Raw genomic sequence first — 20000 nt, forward strand, 5'->3', positions numbered from 1 at the left:
TGATTAATCTTGTGCAAAAAATGCAAAAAATGGCTCCGACGCTCCCCTTTCCTGAGGATCAGCCAAACGGTGCTCATTACACTGCAAGGTCTCTCTCCTCCCTGCTAGTCCCCAGATGTGGTGCTGGAGACAAACAGGGAGGGGGGGTGGGAGAAGGAGATAAACAGCACAATGTTAAAAATGTTATACATTTAAGTCGCCATAAAACCCCTTTTGTTTTTAAAACAGTTCTAAAATCACCTGATTTAAATGCGGCTTTGGTTAAAAAAAATAAAAAAATTTTCATCTGGACAAGTAGATTGTCATGAGGGACAAGTAGATTGGCTCACCGATTTAGTCACTGGACAAGTAGTTATTTTTTTTTTAAATTTCTCAGACCGTGTTCCACCACCCTTCCTACCATTGCTGGCCTTGATCGTGTGGCTTTTGAAAGCCAGGTTCTGAAGGACAGGAAGTTGTTTGGCTTGGTGATTCTGACTATGGCTTCGTAAGTCTACTTCCTGGAAGATTTATTGCACATGGAGAGCTTAAATCATTCAGTGGAAGGCTCTGGGGTTCCACCCTTGCTCATCATTGAGTGACTCGGGTGTTGGCCTTCCTCCAACATTGTACGGATCAGAAGCTTGCCTTGGGCATGATCAAGGGTCAAGTCTTTGCCCTGGCTGTTTCTTCATTGTCCCTTGATCACGCATTCCTTAGTTCACACTTTCTTCAGGGGGGTTGTCATGTGGTGCCCCCTGTGTGCTCCCCATTGCCACCATGGGACTTGAATCTGGTGCTGTCAGCTCTTCAGAAGCCTCCCTTTGAGAGACTTTGGGATATTCCTCTACTACTGCTTTCACAGAAAGTTGCCTTCCTAGTCGATGCCTCTTCAGGTTGGCTGCTTTCTCTTGTCTGTTTTTACCCTAGGACAAGGTGATGCTTCTGCCACCCACTTCCTTTCTGCCGAAGGTGGTGTCAGATTTCACTTTAATAAGATTGTTCTTCCGTCTCTGTGTTTTTGGCCATCGCACACTTCACTTCTTCGGCATGCTTCACAAGATTGTATGCACCGCTCAATGACTGCTGCTTTTCAGAGGTCTGATTCTTTTCTTTGTGCTCTCGGATGGTCTGAAGAAAGACTGGTGGCAGCCTATTTTAACACTATTTTCTGCTTGGATTCGACAGGCTCTTATGCGGGCGTATGCCATTGAAGGACACCTGTTGCATTTCTGGGACAGGATGTTTAAGAAAATCTTCCTAACAGGATGGAGAAAAAAATAAACTGATGGGTCTTACCTTTCCCCTACTCTATCCAAAACCAAGGTGGATAAAAATCGATTATTTAACCATTTGAGTTCCTGAGGATTTACCCCCCTTAATGACCAGGCCTCTTTTTGCTACTCAGTGCTGCACTAATTCAACTGATAATTGTGCGGTCATGCAATGCTGCACCTAAACAAAATTTACGTCCTTTTTGTTCACACAAACAGAGCTTTCTTTCGGTGGTATTTGATCACCTGTGCGCTTTTTATTTTTCATGCTATAAACAAAAAAAGACCAAATATTTTGAAGAAAAACTATATTTTTTACTTTCAGCTATAAAAAATATATAGTAAACTCAAAGTTAGTTATAAATTTAGGCCAAAATGTATTCTGCTACATGTTTTTGGTAAAACAAAATCCCAATAAGTGTATATTGATTGCTTTGTGTGAAAGTTATAGCGTCTACAAACTATGGTATAGATACTGCAATTTACGAAATTTTTTTGCTATACAGCGCTGCGCTAGTTTAACGCACAATTGGGCGGTCATGCAATACGGTACATGAATGAAATTTGTCCTTTTTTTTTTTAAACACAAATAGAGCATTCTTTTGGGGGTATTTGATCACCTGTGCACTTTTTATTTTTAGCGCTATAACCAAAAAATTTTTGAAGAAAAAAAATTTTTTGGGAAAAAAACAATATTTTCTCAATTTGGTCATAAAAAAAATCTAAAAAAACTAAAATTTCGTCATAAATTTAGGCCAAAATGTATTCTGCTACATGTTTTTGGTTAAAAAAAATCCCAATAAGTGTATATTGATTGCTTTTTGTAAAAGTTATAGCGTCTACAAACTATGGTATACATAATGGAATTTACATAGCTTTTACTTTCTGACTGCCCATCACATTTCTTGAGGTGCTAAAATACCAGAATAGTACAAACACCCTCAAATGACCCCTTTTTGGAAATTAGACACCCTAAGCTATCTGCTGAGAGGCATATTGAGTCCATGGAAGATTTATTTTTTTTTCCACAAGTTTCTGGAAAATGACAACTTTTTTTTTTTTTACACGAAGTTGTCATTTAAATGATTTATTTCTTGCACAAGCCATGGGTATATGTGGAATTACACCCCAAAATACATTCTGCTACTTCAACTGAGTATGGGGATACCACATGTGTGAGACTTTTTGGGAGCCTAGCCACATACAGGAGCCTGAAATCCAATGACCACTTTGAAAGCCTGAAGGTGCGTAACTTCCTCATTATACTTCCTCACTACCTATCACAGTTTCGAAGGCCCTGACATGCCAGGATAGCCCCAAATGACCCCTTTCTGGAAAGTAGACACCCCAAGGAATTTAAAAAGAGGCATGGTGAGTATTTTGCAGATCTCATTTTTTCTCACAGTTTTGAAATATAGAAAAAATGTTTTTTTGTTTTTTTCTTTCATTTTCTAAAAACTTGTGGCAACAAATGAGATCTGCAAAATACTTTAGTGCTTTTTATCAAATTCCTTGGGGCGTCTACTTTCCAAAAAGGGGTAATTTGGGGGGGTTAGGTGCTATCCTGGCATTTCAGGGCCTCCGAAACTGTGATAGGTAGTCTGGAAGTGTAATGAGGAAATAAAGCCCTTTAAAAGCCTGAAGGTGCTTATTGGATTTTGGGCTCCTGTACTTGGCTAGACTGCCAAAAAGTCACATGTGGTACCCCCATACTCGGGAGAAGTAGCAAAATGTATTTTGGGGAGTAATTCCACATAAAACCATGGCATGTGTGAGCAGTAAATCATTTAATTGACAATTTTGTGTAAAAAATATATATATTTTTGTCATTTTCCAAAAAGTTGTGGTAAAAAAATAAATTCTTCTAATGATTCAACATTCCTCTCAGCAAATAGTTTGGGGTGACTACTTTCCAAAAAAGGGTCATTTTGGGGGGTGGGGGTGTTTTATGCCCAGCATTAGAAGTTTATGCCACACATCATTCACTCTTCTAACCACCTGAAGACCAAGCCTTTTTGTTCACATGAAAAAAATCTGTATTTTTTGCTAGGAAATTAATTTAACCCCCAAACACTTATATATTTTTTTAAAGCAGACACTCTAGTGAATAAAATGGTGGGTACTACAATTTTTATGGCACATAGTACTCACGCAGCGATTTTTCAAAAGCAATTTTTAAAAAAAAAATAAACTTTTTTTACTTTTAATGCACAAAAACACAATATATTGGCCAATTGTTTGGTAAAATATTAAAGATAATGGTATGCCGAGTAAATAGATAAATATGACATGCTTTAAAACTGCGCATGCCCCGTGCAATGGCGACATTTTTAATATCCATAGGCAGCGCTTTAAAAGCCACCATTTTAGATTTACAGAGTAGTTCCAGTGTTAGAATTACTGATCTGACGTTCACGGCAATACCTCGCATGCATGGTGCAACCGCTGTTTACATAACGGCACAGGGTCAAGGCTTGTGCACACAGGTGTGCGCGCATGGGAGGGGCAATTTTTCCCTTTACGTCAGGCCAGCACCTTGAGAGACCTCGGCTCCTCCCCCTCTGAGGAAACCCCTCCACCCTAAAATAAAAAGAGCTCCTCTCCGACCTCAGTTCAGGTGTTTCCTCCGGTGGGGAGACACGAGGAGGCACAAGGTGCTGTCGCACAGACGGCAGAGGAGCCGAGGGCCGGATAGCCGACTGATAGGCTCGACGCAGCTGGGAGTGAAGGCCGGAGTGTCCGGCTGCATATCCTCCCTGGGCAGGCTGCGGTGCAGTGGACGCGCACCCCGGGTGACGGGGGAAGGCACGTACCTGCTCTTCGCCCCCCTCCGGCGAGTTGGGACGTCGGGGAGGCTGTGGTGAGATCTGGGGAGGATCGGGGTGGAGTCTCGCTCTTTCCCATGCTGGCGGTCAGGTGACTTTGCTGGGCCGGACGTCGGGAGACAGCGATTTCCGGCGGAAGGGGCGGGGCTTCGCCCAGGGCTGCGACGGCGGCGCGAGATTTAAAAGGCGGTGCAGTGCACAGCTGCCTGGGGGACAGGCTAGCACCAGGCGACCACCCTCCTGAGCGGGATGTCGGAGGCACAGGGACCAGGAGATGCCGGCACCAGCCAGATACAGGTAAGGTGCCTCAGTGGAGGCCTCCCCTACCTGTTGACCCCTAGCTCAAGGGGTATTCCGGGACCCTTGGGTGGTGGGGTGTGTAATGGGTAGGGCAGGGGGTCTGCGGTGGGAGCAGGCCCTTAGGCTCTGCCGGGAAGGAGTGGGGGGGGGGGGGCAAAATTGGTGAGAGGTTAGGTTTGTCAGGCTTCCCTCCTGCCCCTTCTTTGTGTCTTTTCAGGGCAAGGCTCGGGCTGAGCTCAAGTACCAGGAGCCTAGACGAAGATGCCCATCCTGCAGGGAACCTTTAAAAGAAACCTGGAAGAAGGTTCTTTGTGGCCCTTGTATAGAGGGGTTAGTTAGAAGGAGGAGAGGCCGGAACAGGGGGACTTAGCCAGGTCGGTAAAGGACTTGGCTAGCACCTTCGACTCCTTCAAATCCCTCATGGAACGGTTTGCCCTTCCCCAGCCTGCACCACCCCCCCCCGGTAGTCTCGGTAGGTAGGAGCAGGGAACCCCTCGTGTCTGGAGAGGAGGAAGGGCCATCGGGGGATTCCCAGTCTGAAGAGGAATCTGCGGGGGAAGGTCCCTCGGAGGAAGGCAGGGGTCCCTCCCGGTATAAATTGACCCTAGAGGAGGTGGATGAGCTCCTGGGGGCTATATATGAGACCCTGGACATTAAGGAGGAGGTTAAGACCTTATCTCTCCGTGACCAAATGTATCAGGGATTGGAGGAGCAAAAGCACAGAATATTTCCTGTGCATGACATTTTGGTGGAGACCATTAGGAAGGAGTGGCAGGATCCGGAAAGGAAGCCGTTCTTCTCTAAGGCGTTAAGAAGGAGGTTTCCGTTTAGTGAGGACCCAGAGGCGGTGTGGAACAAGAACCCTAAACTAGATGCGGCCTTTTCCCAAACGACTAGGAGGACTGATCTGGCGTTTGAAGAGATGGGGGTCTTACCGGATCTATTAGACAGGAGGGCGGAATCTCTCCTTAGGAAGGCCTGGGATTCGACCCTTTACAACCTGAAGCCGGCCATGGCCACGACCGTGGTAGCAAGAAACTTAGAATACTGGCTTACACAATTGCAGGCCCATATTGTGGCAGACTCTCCCAGGGAAAAAATGTTGGCCTCCTTTGAGACCCTTTTGCAAGGGGTCGGATATATCGCGGACGCTTCTGCGGAGTCGGTGAGGTTGGGGGCTAGGTCAGCTGCCCTGACCAATTCGGCTAGAAGGGCGCTGTGGTTAAAAACGTGGCAGGGGGACATCACTTCAAAAGTTAGATTGTGCGGCATCCCCTTCACAGGAGACTGTCTATTCGGCCCAGGGTTGGAGGAATTGTTGGACCGGACGGCTGACAGGAAGAAGTCCTTCCCCCTCAAGAGGAAGTTGCAGGAGGGAGGGACACGTTACATTATCTAATCAAACCAGGGACACGTTACATTATCTAATCAAACCAAAATCGGTGTGATCAGATGCTTTCCCAATTTACAAATGGCGCTGTTTATATCCTGCGAAACTGAAGTGATGAAATGCTTGTAGCTTCCGAATTCTTAGACTATAGAGAAGATTGGCACCATTCTGGTCTCCAATCAGCTCTATGGTCAGCTGGCAGAAACACCGGCTGCATTCTCAGGTTCCCCTGATGGCACAGGACTGCTCGAGAAGGCTTTGGAAGGCAGCAGGGGAGGGGGGACATCATCTCCCACTGTTTATAAAAGCAATCTTGCAGCTAATTAGCCACTAGGATTGCTTTTACATGAAAGCCGATCACCGGCTGAAAAAAACGATACCAGGATGATACCTGCAGCTGTAGGCATCATCCTGGTATAACAATTTAAATCCAGTGATGTACCAGTGCATCGCTGGTCCTTGTTGGTTATATACGCTATGTTTTTTTTTTTTTTTTTTTTTTGTATGCAGCCAGTGGACTGAATGAAAAAATTCGAAGAAATCTCTGCCAGAAAAAGTGTGTGGTACGCCCACCATTAGAATATACCACCTGTGTCCACCCACTTCTCATGGTGGGCACGCATTAGGTCACACTTTGCCACAAGTGCCAGTTCCTAGATTGAATAAATGTCTAAATAGTGGCACGCTTGAATAAAAATTGTCCACGTATAAGTGGTACCCCATATGGAGAAATGATGACACCAAGTCCCAAACTATCTTGCCACTGCTCCCCATGTAGTCTGGGCATCCGGGCGGGCTCCACGTGACTACCTTTTCCCTCGTAAATCCGAAACTTATAAGTATAGCCTGTTGTCCTCTCACAGGTCTTCTACATCTTGACCCCGTATCTGGCACGCTTGCAGGGGAGAAATTGTTTGAATGAAAGGCGGTCAGAAAAATTAATAAGGGACTCAACGCAGATGTTTTGCTGGGGAGTATAGACATCTGCAAATTTTAGGTTAAGGTGATTTGCGAGGGGCTCAATTTTGTGGAGCTGGTCAAATTCAGGGTTACCCCGTGGATGACAGAGTGTATTGTCGCTGAAATGCATAAAACACATTATACTCTCATATCTATGCCTGGCCATGGCAGCAGAGAACACGGTATATGATGAATCGGGTCTTACCAATACAATCGCAATTCATTTCTTTTAGTAATGCCCATGTTGAGGGTTAGGCCCAAAAAAAATGTAAATTTGAAAACCGTAATGAGTTTCCATTCGAATGGTCTGGCAAGGTTTGAATTTGGGTTGGCGGCAATAAATTGTTCTGCATATAAACTGCTTTGATCCACAATCAACGCATACAGATATTCCGTGAAAAACAGCTCCAAAAACACTGTTCAACAGGTAAAAAATTTTGGGCATAAAATTAGCTAATCTTACATAATTTTGGGGTGCTGAAAACGAAAATGACCCTAAAAAATGTTGATTGGCTCTAGTTTCCATGATATATTCACCCATCTAATGACGTAAGCCATTCAAAATTATGATGCAACTTCAGCTGCATATTGCGCAATTGATACTGGTGACCAATAGAAAATTGCATGTATACTGAGATGATGCAATATTAGCCTTTAATTGCATCACTTCACTGCATAAAAGCTGCAGTATCTGTAGCTGATTGTAGTTCGACAGCGTCTTTACATTTCGTTTTATGCTTATATAGGCTACTCAGTAATGCCTCGAACTTGTGTGAGTAAAGCAGATAATTTCTGCTATATCTGCGGTGAAATAAGTTTTATCTCACAAAAAAGGAGGATAACAGGAATGATTAAGAAAGCCTACAACTTGTATTTTGGCTGCAAGATAGGAGACCAGGACAAGAGCTGGGCACCACATATATGCTGCAATTCTTGTGGGACGGCACTGGAGCAATGGTTGAATGGAAAAAAGGCATCTATGCCTTTCGCTGTGCCAATGATTTGGAGAGAGCCAACAGATCATGTTAGTAATTGTTACTTTTGTATGGTGCCTCCAATTGTAAAAGGGCTAAATAAGAAGAAAAAGTTATCTGTGCACTATCCAAATATTCCATCGGCAATACGTCCAGTTCCTCATGGAGAGGGGCTACCAATTCCTAAAGCACCAGAATCCTTCGTGGTTGAGTCAAGTGAGGAAGAACCTGAAGCGTGTAGTCACGTGCAGTTGTAAGAGATAGCCCTTTCCTCGAATACAAGAGAAAAGCCAAGAGAAGCAAAACCGACACAAACTGAAGACAAAGCTAGTGAGAATCCTAAGTATTAAAATGATTCAATTTAGCTTATGGCTATAATTTTTCTTGGTAATCCTATGCAATTTATTATGCCATTTAGGCTTTGTTATGTAGTCAATATCACTTGCTTTATATTTGTGGAAAGACATCTATCTATATAATTATTGTGCATTATGTAGTCATTACGCCTATAGTAGAAAACTTTCCGTTTACAGAAAAACTAGAGCCAATTGACAAATTTCATTGTTATATTTGAACTCAGAATGTGAAATTCATTAAGAAATGGATCCTTTTGTTTCCAAAACTGGCAAAAAATAAAAATTTGTTGAACAGTGAAATCAAGGAAGTATGTGAAAGACCAGGATGTACTAGACCGCTGGTACTCGACTGTTAAATATCGTGACACTTATATTATTTAAGTGTCTGTCTTTAGGCGTTTGAGGCAAATTGTTCTAGTGCCAGGCTGATTTAAAACAGTGTGACTTTTATTTAATTCACACTTGGCATCAAAAATGAATACAAAAGATAAAATAAAATACAGAGTAAAATATAACAAAAGTTGTAGATTATGGAAAAAGAAATGAGCTTTGGAGAAATGTCTAATCTCTTGCCTGTTCTATGACAAGTGTTTCAGTCTTGGCAAGGAAGACAACAGGTGTATCAAGGCTTTGCAGGCCTTACCAGGAGACAAATATGTCAGTGCGTGTCAGCTGTATAATGTCTTGATGTATGAGTGTGAGTGAGTGTATGTGTCTCTCTATCTCTAAGGCACATCTTATATATATTTTACCAGACCAACCCACTAAACAGTTATTTCCTAATTCAGTGTTGGCTAAATAAGTAAAACCCTTATTTGTACTTCTTCTAAACATATACTCTTAGTGTCCATATATGTAAGCCTTCTAAACCTATACTTAGTATGACGTTATTTGCAAACCTCTTAGACGACAGAAATACATGATACTGTAATATAATATACACAATGGCTTCACATATCTTTAGCAAGGGACAATGTTCACATAAATGCATATAACCAACTATAATTGATACTAAACTTATCACACACTATTCCTAACTAATAAATTGATTATAAATAATTATCCAACTAACTATATTATAGATTAGACATGATTTTCTTTATAAAAGACATATCCTTTCTTTGTTCTACTACATATCAATATCTTTTTACATTCCAATTGCTATTCTTAAAACTAAGCTTATGACCTGCTGACCTCTTAGACATGAATATACCATGGTTCATCTTTAACACCTGCTTTCCAAAGCTTCATACACACGCTAAGTTAAAATTACTTCAAAATGACTTTTGCTGTCATTTTGAAAGATATGAGACGTCTGTTTTATGGTGAATTAATTTCTACAATATTCCCCCTAAATATAATTTGTCATATAATATTATATATACATTCATACTTCATTCATGGCCCAACTATACACGCTCTGAATCAGTTGTTCCAGATGCACCATTTTCTATAACCAGGTCAGTTAGGTCAGAGGTAACCTTCCTTCTAATAATACCTGACAGGATTTTTTCACCTTCTTTCATTTGTTTCTTAATCAATTTGTAAAATTGTTTCATTCTAATCATAATACAGATTTGAAATAAAATACATAAAATCATAATAATAAATATAATAATTAATGGGTGTAATAATATATTTCCAACAGCTGCTGTTACTGAAGTTTTTCCCCACATTGATACAGTATTTTTAAATTTTGACCACCATGAACGACCTGAAAATTCAGACCAATCATGTTCTATCTCTAGTAGATTTCCTTGTTCATGCTTAAATATTATTTCTGCTTTCTGAAGTTCTTCAGGCAAAGCAATTAATAATCCCTTATCCTTTTGTATGATCTCTGCCCATTCCTTCCATGGAAACTCATCTACTTGAGATATATTATATTGTATAGGTAGAACACTCACATTTTTCGTAAGTATATTAGTTAAATTTACTCTAATTTCATTTAAACTAATTCCTGTAAGATCTCCTTCTATACAATACAAGCCTCGACTCAGGATATCTGTATGTGTGCAGGATAGGAAGAAAGCTTTCACTGTTTCAGTGTCTGTCATGACTTGAAACACAGACTTTCCTCTTTCCTACAACAGTGACTAGGTCAAGTGAAGTTTTTACTTTTTCTATTCTTGCTGTACATAATGAATGATTATGAAAACAAGAGTGAAAAATACTTTTGTCCTGATTAGGCAAACATATTACTTTTGATTGAAAATGTAAACAAGAAGATAAATCTAGTTGTTCTGGTTCAGATGTATAAGTATCCAAAGCAAAATCTACAAACTGTAATTGATAATATAACTGAGTATTACTAACTGGCAATCCTAAGACTGTAACTGGAACTAACATTTGTTCTTTCCCAGCAATGGGAATCATTGAGGTACCAAAGCATTCATGTTGATTACATCCTACCCATTTATTTACCCATAAATCTGTATGATTTTTTGCAAATACATATTCATTAGGTAAACTTTGCAAAAGACTTAGAGGAGTTATTCCACTTTGGAATGCTTGTGCAATTATTTTAAAATTGGTAGAATACTCTGTCTGTATTTCTAGACATGTTCTGGCTATGTGGGAATGTTGTTCTCTGTCCATTAAATTCAAAGTAACCTCTTGTAAGTGGACTACAGCTGGGCCTATAACCGTAGCTGTCTTCATTAACATATTTTCTAATATTTGATTTACATTTCTTTGAACTTTAATACTTTTACTACCCACTAAGCCCGCTGTTTCCAGATCAGACTGTAATGTATTAATATCCATACTATTGGTAATACTTCCAATAGTACCAACTCCACCTAAAATTCCTTCTATGATACCTCGTTTATTCCTGTTGTTATTTTTATTATTAGCTCCAAACCATTTATCCATACCCAATTCCATATTAATTAAGTATTCTTGACATTGAGGATACTTTGATGAAATTTTCCATTCAGAAACATTAAATTTCCAAAGTATAATCACAAAATGTCCTTCTCTTAAGAGATGTCTGGGTTGGAAATGATTAATTTGAAATGGACTAGAAGGAATAAATTTTTCATCAGTACACTTAATGTTCTTAGGAGATGAAATTATAACATTTGCAGTATCACATTTCATTGGATTATTTTCTAATGATATGCAACATTCATATATGCCTCTGTCATTAAGATTTGGACTACTGTGTTGATAAATAAAGTTATTATTAGTCCAATCTACATTTCCAAGATTACTCTTACGAATTATATTAGTAGAGCTATGGAAAAGACTGCCCAAAAATTCACCATTTCTTTTCCAAGTTAATAGGGAATTTTGAGGTAAATATATTTGTGTAGTACATATCAAATTTAAATCATCCTTTCCTTCAATAATTTTAACAGCTTGAGGAGATACTTTTATATCTGGAATAATCAAGTCTACAATTGAAATAGTCACTCTCACTTTAACGTGAGCTGAACCTCTTGTTATTTGAAAATCCCATACTCTAATTACATCTCCTTCTTCATCTCCTGTAATCTTTAAGTGTTCAGGATCCATAAACTGTAAATAATATTGGGTCAAAAACCAAATATCTGTTTTGGATCCTCCTACAGAAGAAGAACCTACTCTATCTCCAGTTACATCGCCAGTCCAAATTGTAGACTCATTTCCTTTTAAAACTATGGACCAGAACCCCATCTCAGTTAAATTACATTCATATGTACCAGTTTTATTATTATGTACATATGATCCTTGCATTTTTGTAAACTTTGTTTTAGATTCTATTCTAGCTTGTATTTCAATAGAGTTACTATGAAGAAAATAAAACTGCATACAACAAGTAGCTCCATGACCTATACAAGCAAGTCCATACAAGTCTACGGCTGTGTCAATGTCACTGTATCTTGGAAAATGTCTCTTGTTTCTGGATAAAGGCAATTCTCTTTTATGCAGGGTCTCGGACTTGTTCTTCTCTGCTGGGCTGGAAAAAGTCATATAAGTTTTTAGGAATAAAAATGTCATTAATGAGAAAAGGAGTCCTGTGACGACGAATTTTCTCCTTTTAATGTTCTTTCTTTCTTTCCAATTTTCTGATGTTGTCAGTATTTCTTTTTGGAGTTTGATGTTCCTCCATATTTGATTATCAGATGTCATTTCTGCAAAAGAAATGCAGTATCATTATCTTGGCATAAACAGCTTGCATTGATCAGTGTGAACCCATATTTTTTGTTGTCTCCGTGCATTTTTAACAGAATTGAGAGGTCTTTGGACTTGTATCATTACACCACGTGTGTCCAAAATTTCAAAAGGACCTTCCCAATTACTTTGCCACGGCCCACTTTTTCTAAATGTTTTAATCATGACTTGTCCACCTTTCTCAAATTTTGAGGAGTGTGGAGGGATCATTTTCTGCATGTGAGTAGCTGCATGTGGCAAAATGGCATTTAGATTGTCTTGCAACATCTGTAACCATTTGGTTTTCTCAATAGCTTCTTTTTGCGGAGTTGACAAAAAACACGGTTCATGTGGAAAAACAAGCGGCATTTTTCTACCTGTCATCAGTTCAAATGGACTGTATTGTGTAGATGAAGATGTTGTACTTCTGATACTCATCAGAACAAAAGGCACGGCATCTACCCATGTATGTCCTTTGTCTAACAACATTTTAGCAATTCTGGATTTGATAGTCCTGTTCATTCTTTCCACAATACCTGCAGATTGCGGATGGTATGGAACATGAAATCTTTGCTGGATTCCCAAAATTTTACACATTGCCTGCATTACTTTACCTGTGAAATGAGTTCCACGTTCTGAACTGATGTCAATTGGGATCCCCCAAGTAGGAAAAACATGATTAATTAACATTCTTGCAGTTGTTAGTGCATCGTCTGTGCGTACAGGTAAAATCTCAACCCATTTTGAGAAAACATCAACAATTATGAGAGCATATTTGAAACCATTTTTTCCTGTTGGTAATGGTCCTATATAGTCAAGTTGTAATGTGGACCATGGACCATTAGCTGGAGGAGTTCTTTGTAAAGGAGGTTTCTGTCCTTTTGGCCTGGGGTTCACTTGAGCACAAATAAGACAAGATTGAATTACATTGTCTGCAGTCTCATCCATTTTTTCCCAGAAAAATTTCTCTTTGAGAATCTCTAACAATCTCTGCTTACCTACATGGCCTAAACTTTCATGATTGTATTTTGTGAACTCCACTTGTAAATGTTTTGGTATGACAGGACGCAGAACCCCGTTACAGTCATGAAACAAAATCTTGTTTTCAAAAACAAAGGAAGATTCTGTATCAACCTGAGAAGCAGAAAGGGATGGGTCCTTTTTCTGTTCTTCTGCAAATGAGGGGATCTGTGTATCTGTTTTTCTGACTGTGTGTTTACTGAAACTACTTCAGATGGAGTCTCTGACTGTTCATTAACAGCTGCTTCTTTTGCTAATGTGTCAGCTATCATATTTCCTATGCTCAGTTCATCATTGTCTTTCCTATGTGCTGGTACTTTAACAATTGCATAGGCACAAGGGTTTATCCCTGCTAGTGCAAAAATTGACTCTAATATCTCTCTGTGTGCTAAAGCTTTGTTTGAAGCATCTACAAAACCTCGTCTTTTCCAAATTGGAAAATAATCAGTAAGAGAACGCACAACATATGAACTGTCACTATAAATCACTAGTGGACTTTGATTCTCTTCTTTGTCTACAGTTAACACTGTCTCAATGGCTATCAGTTCTGCTTTTTGTGCTGAAAAGTGTCCTGGAAGTCTGTGTTGTATGGCATATCCTCTCTTTGGAAACCAGATTGCATAACCTGAAAAATACTCCCCTGAGACACAATAACGTGAACCATCCACAAACACAGGTTCATCAGTCTTCTCTGCTTCTCTGCAAAACAGAGGAGAGTGAGTGTCTTGGACTTCACATGAACACTCATGTTCTGATCCATTATATTCCATCAATTGAGGGAGTACATATTTGGCATTATGTTCAACCTGGATCTGTTTGGGTGATAAAGCCAATAACCATTGTGAAAATCTTTGATTGGAAACACCTGGGATGTTTTTTTCAAGGAGAAATTTCAGGGTGGAATGGGGTGTTTGTAAGATAATTTTGTTGAATCCTACAATGTGCTCAGTTGCTTTTACTGCATAGTGAACTCCTACCAATTGTTTAACACGTGTCAAAACCTTTCTCAACAGGTGTTAAAAGCCTAGAGAAATATGCTAGGATCCTCCAATTTCCTCCTTGTAGCTGAAGCAACACCGAAGAAATAGCAGTTTCAGATGTATGCACCTGCAAAGCAAACAGTGCTTGCTTTTCTACTGTAGTTAGGGCTGGTGCTGTCTGCAAATCTTTTTTCAAAGATTCAAAGGCCTTTTGCTGAACTTCTGTCCAAGGACCAAAACCATTTTCCTCATTATTCTTTAGAAGTTCATACAGAGGTTTTGCTTTATCAGCAAATGACTCAATGAACTCTCTAGAAAAATTCACTAATCCTAGAAATTGTCTTAGTGCTTTGAATGTTGTTGGTACAGGAAGTGCAGCAATAGCATTAACCCTTTCTTGCAAAGGTTGGCGTTTACCCGGACTGATCTGAATGCCGAGAAACTTGACCTCGCTTTTCATGAGCTGAACCTTACGAGTATTCAGCTTGAGACCTGCATCTTGCAGCAGATCAAACAATTCTGCCAAAAGGTTTAAATGTTCTTGCTCATTTTCTGTTGACAACAAGATATGGTCCACATGTTGTAGGATACATTCTGGCCTAGAAAATTTAGATAGGACATCTGCTAAAGCTTGATGAAATATACTTGAGCTCAAATGTAGGCTTTTCACAAGACGTGTGAAGGTATACTGAGCATTTTCAAAGGAGAAGGCAAATTTATATTGACAGCTTTTAGATAAAGAGATTGAGAAAAATCCATTTGCAATGTCAATCACAGAGAACACTTTTGCTTTTGCATCAATTCGGGACATTATATCTGGTGTATCTGCCACTATTGGAGCGCAGCTTGGGGTATATTTATTCAGCATTCTGAGATCTACCAGAAGCCTGAATGATTTAGGGTCATCACGTTTAGGTACTACCCATAATGGATTGTTTGTTACAGAATTTGTTTTTCTGATAATACCTTGTTGCAGAAGCTCCTGTATGACTATTGATACTGGTTCAATAGATTCTGGTGGCAATTTGTATTGCTTCTGTGGGGGCGGATCCTTGCCTTGCACGTCTACTTCTATGTCTTTAAATAGACCGGCCTCATTTTTGCCTTGGCTTCAAAGATTTTTGTATGATTTGACCAATTGTTCTAATTGTTGATTGTCACCACTATCTGGCCATTTATGGTCTGCAGCAAGCACTTCTGTTAAACAGATGCTGCCGACCTCACAGTAATCTGCTGGGTCAATTACTACAGGCTTACGATTAATGGAACCTTTCCATACAATGCCATTACCAAGGTCAATTATCCAACCTCTTCGTTGAAGGATATCTGTCCCAATGATATTCTCTGCACCTTGACAATACCAAATATCAATCTCGGTATCCAAATGATCAGGGATTTCAAATGAAACATTTTTACACATTGAAGCTTTCGAGTTACCTGATCCGTTAAATCCAACAACTGTACATACTGTTGCATCTGTCAAAAGAGGTAATCTTACACCAGTAATAGAGATTTCGGCACCTGTATCGATTAGAAACTTGAGCTTTTGTCCATTCAATTTTGCTTTAATGTAAGGGCGTCCACATTTATCTAGACATATTGGTGTTACATATTCTAGATGATGAGATTTTATTTCCTTTTTATTGTCTAGTCATGGAGTAGGCAATAATGGAGCTGAATTAACAGTGGTTGACTGCAAGTTCTTTTCAGTCAAACCGCTGCTGACCGATAACTCTCTGATTTGTTTTATCAGAGGAGCATAGGGAGAAGAAGATTGAGTTTCCTTCTGACTAGGAGGAGCAGATGGTTCAAGAGAAATAAGTCAATTTTCTTTACCTTAATTTCTTGAATCCTTTATCTGCATATCCTTTAAGAATTTTTTACACTTCCATTTTAAATGTCCAGGCTTTTGACAGTAGTAACAAGTTATTGGCTTTCTCTGTCTCACCTGCTTGTATCTGTCACTTTTACTAAGAGCAGTCATTCCTGTCTTAGCTGCAGTTTGACCGTTTCTATTTAAAGTGTCATTTTGAACCAGCGCTATCTTAGACTTGAGATAGTTCTGTTTCATTTGTCTTCTGATTTTATCAATGAATGAACAAGCATCTGTAATCGAATTTTTATCTTGCACAATGGCCAAAGAAGTTGGATCAAGATATTTAAATTTTTTTACAAATGCTTTTATCATACCTGTATCGTTTTCATCATCTACGCCCAAGACCATTTTGTATGCCTTTGTGAATTTAATTTTAAATTCATAAGGGTCTTCTCTAACTGAAGTCTGTAATGAGTCTAGTACTTCTAAAGAAGGTACTTCCTCACCTGTGGTACATAACAACAATTGTCGTAATCTGTCTGATGCGTCACTATGTATCTCCTGTCCGTCATCGTCAATAACAGGTGATTGCACAAGTCGTCTAGCAAAATGTGCAGGTATCCAAAGATAATAGATACGGTTACGCTGTTCGTCAGTCAAGTGATAACGATCTGTATAAGACTCGAAGATGTCCGCATTATAAACGGCATCGACCTTTGAGTCATACGCTGGAATATCTTTTAAAATTTTAATTAATTGATCATGAATTTGTAATTTTAATTTAGCTGCACGGTCTAGTAGTTTTTTCTTTCTAACTTCGGCTTTGTCATTTGCGTCATCTTCCCCCATTTCAGGAATGCAGGAAGCTTGAGGCTTTGACTGTTTAGAATCAGTCTTTTTACCACCTTTTGTTAATACAGCAACCTCTTTTCTGTCATTCTGCAGTCTTAACAAAAGATTTGTTTTAGAATCAATTTGCTCCTCAAGATTTTCTATGTAGTTACAAAGTATGTCACAATTTGGACAATTAAGAGGATCTTGAGACAAATTGTCATGCATTTCTGTGTTCTGTACAGTGCTACATTCTGTCTGCTTTAGTGTAGAAACACTTTTAGCAGGTAAGTCAATATTCAAAATCATTTTGTTGAATATTCTTACCAACTTTAAGATATTAGATATCTTCTTATGCTGTTTGTTTACAGTAAATCTAGATTTATCTATCTGAACATTGGCCTGTAAACATTCCTTGTACATGTACTGCCATAATTTACCATCATCAGGATATAAAGAAACATCCTTAAACTCGAACTTGCTTTCTATAGCTAGTTTATCAATAAATTCCATAACTTTTACTCACCGTAATCAGATGATTTTCTTTTTTTGCAGCCGGTGGCTCCGTCACTGGACCTCTCGTCAACGTCTGACGAAACACAAACGCCTTCACTTCTAGGTTCTTTGCACCGTGTTTTTCCCAAAACTTGATCAGTCTGTGCTTTCTCCCCCTTTATCAAGGAAGGAAAAACCGGAAAAAACTGTGGCGGAGGCTGGCTTAGCCAAATGTTAAATATCGTGACACTTATATTATTTAAGTGTCTGTCTTTAGGCGTTTGAGGCAAATTGTTCTAGTGCCAGGCTGATTTAAAACAGTGTGACTTTTATTTAATTCACACTTGGCATCAAAAATGAATACAAAAGATAAAATAAAATACAGAGTAAAATATAACAAAAGTTGTAGATTATGGAAAAAGAAATGAGCTTTGGAGAAATGTCTAATCTCTTGCCTGTTCTATGACAAGTGTTTCAGTCTTGGCAAGGAAGACAACAGGTGTATCAAGGCTTTGCAGGCCTTACCAGGAGACAAATATGTCAGTGCGTGTCAGCTGTATAATGTCTTGATGTATGAGTGTGAGTGAGTGTATGTGTCTCTCTATCTCTAAGGCACATCTTATATATATTTTACCAGACCAACCCACTAAACAGTTATTTCCTAATTCAGTGTTGGCTAAATAAGTAAAACCCTTATTTGTGCTTCTTCTAAACATATACTCTTAGTGTCCATATATGTAAGCCTTCTAAACCTATACTTAGTATGACGTTATTTGCAAACCTCTTAGACGACAGAAATACATGATACTGTAATATAATATACACAATGGCTTCACATATCTTTAGCAAGGGACAATGTTCACATAAATGCATATAACCAACTATAATTGATACTAAACTTATCACACACTATTCCTAACTAATAAATTGATTATAAATAATTATCCAACTAACTATATTATAGATTAGACATGATTTTCTTTATAAAAGACATATCCTTTCTTTGTTCTACTACATATCAATATCTTTTTACATTCCAATTGCTATTCTTAAAACTAAGCTTATGACCTGCTGACCTCTTAGACATGAATATACCATGGTTCATCTTTAACACCTGCTTTCCAAAGCTTCATACACACGCTAAGTTAAAATTACTTCAAAATGACTTTTGCTGTCATTTTGAAAGATATGAGACGTCTGTTTTATGGTGAATTAATTTCTACATCGACAGTTCACCAAAAGCTAGAGCGGCACTAGTACTGGCACTCTGCTGCATATGAGAGTCATCAAAATTTACTGGCAAGTGCTAACAGAGATCAGGCCTGATTCTGCGAACACTGCAGTTTTGTGTGCAATGTATCAAGTGACAGTGACCTACTGACACTGCACTTGCTGGGGGAGAAGGGGGGGTAAGCGTAGGGGCTAAACGCAGGTGCCGGGGCTGATCCCGCTAATGCTGCGTTTTTGGGGACGCTATACTAATGTGAACGCTGGTATAGTGCTGATCTGATCAAAGATATTGACCCGTTCAGACACTATACTAGCAATGGAGGTTTATTGTACATGAGCGTGCTCCTGGCAATCAAGGGGTTAAATGTGATGACTGGTGTACTGACGGGCAATCTGACGCTATCTGGGAGGGGGGTGAAAACCACGGGCGTTCGAATCACGTGTGTGTGTGTGTGTGTGTGTGTGTGTGTGTGTGTGTGTGTGTATGTATGTATGTGTGTGTATATATATATATATATGATTTTGCATACCCATGCTGCCCGTTAGCAGTATTTCTGCTGTAGGGTGGTCAGGAAGCGGTTACAGAAGAGGTTTGTGTTATGGCGCTGCGTTACTTTAACTGACAATTGCGCGGTAATGCAACACTGCACCCAAATTAAATTTACATCCTTTTTCTCCCACAAATTGAGCTTTCTTTCAGTGGTATTTGATCGCCTGTGCGTTTTTATTTTTTGCGCTATAAAAAAAAAAGGCTGACAATTTTGAGAGAAAAAAACAACATTTTGGACGTTTTGCTATAAAACATGTCCAGTAAAAAAAATTAAATCAAATTGTGTCACAAATTTCATCCAAAATGCATTCCGCGACATGTCTCTGCTAAAAATAATCCCTATACGTGTAAATTAATTGGTTTACATGAAAGTTATAGCGTTTACAAATGGTAGGAAAGATACTGGGATTTTAAAAATTTTTTTATACTAATAATGGCGGCGATCAGCGACTTATGGCAGGACTGCGGGACTGCGGTGGACATTTTGACACTGGGGGGGAACTGACTTGGGGTCACTGACATCCCCAGTGACACCAATACAGTGATCAGTGAAAAAAAAAACCCACTGACCCTGTACTAATGGCACTGGGGAGGAAGGGGTTAACATTTTTTAGGGTTAACTGTGTGAGGGGAGTGTTTTAGTAGGGGGCGGGGGTGTGTGCTGGACGGGGACAGGCTGATTGGAAGAGAGAAACTCTTCTCTCCCTCTTCAGCTTGTCAGGAGCTGACAGGCAACTGACAGATAGCAGGACTGTGTGTAAACAATGCAGCCCTGCTCTCTGTCAGCGATCACCGCTAATCGCGGGGAAACAGCCGGTAATGACCGGCCGTGACCCAGCGGCTGAGACCCGCTGCTGACACCCGCGGGACAGGTAGGGCGGGC

General features: G+C 39.5%; 3 protein-coding genes across 4 annotated transcripts in view; 2 read left to right on the top strand and 1 right to left on the bottom strand.

The window, feature by feature from the left end:
• Positions 1-20000, top strand: part of TMEM167B (transmembrane protein 167B) — a 186495-nt gene that overhangs the window by 29110 nt on the left and 137385 nt on the right. The window lies entirely within an intron of this gene.
• Positions 5070-5777, top strand: LOC149455311 (lamina-associated polypeptide 2, isoforms alpha/zeta-like). Its single transcript, XM_089686469.1, has one exon. The coding sequence runs from the start codon at positions 5070-5072 to the stop codon at positions 5775-5777; it is 708 nt and encodes a 235-aa protein (XP_089542595.1).
• Positions 8890-18523, bottom strand: LOC149455312 (uncharacterized). The gene is given in 3 exon segments (XM_089686473.1): positions 8890-10124; positions 10126-12176; positions 17369-18523. Coding segments are annotated over 2 exon segments (2706 nt in total). The 5' UTR covers positions 12175-12176; positions 17369-18523; the 3' UTR covers positions 8890-9467.

The sequence above is a fragment of the Staurois parvus genome, unplaced genomic scaffold (assembly GCF_062004578.1).
Source record: "Staurois parvus isolate SC_StPar_1 unplaced genomic scaffold, SC_StPar_1.0 ptg000399l, whole genome shotgun sequence".
Lineage (NCBI taxonomy): Eukaryota > Metazoa > Chordata > Amphibia > Anura > Ranidae > Staurois > Staurois parvus.

Bases quoted from the DNA above. Each gene is read 5' to 3' on its own strand.
- LOC149455311 (XM_089686469.1), top strand. From the start codon at position 5,070: ATGTATCAGGGATTGGAGGAGCAAAAGCACAGAATATTTCCTGTGCAT.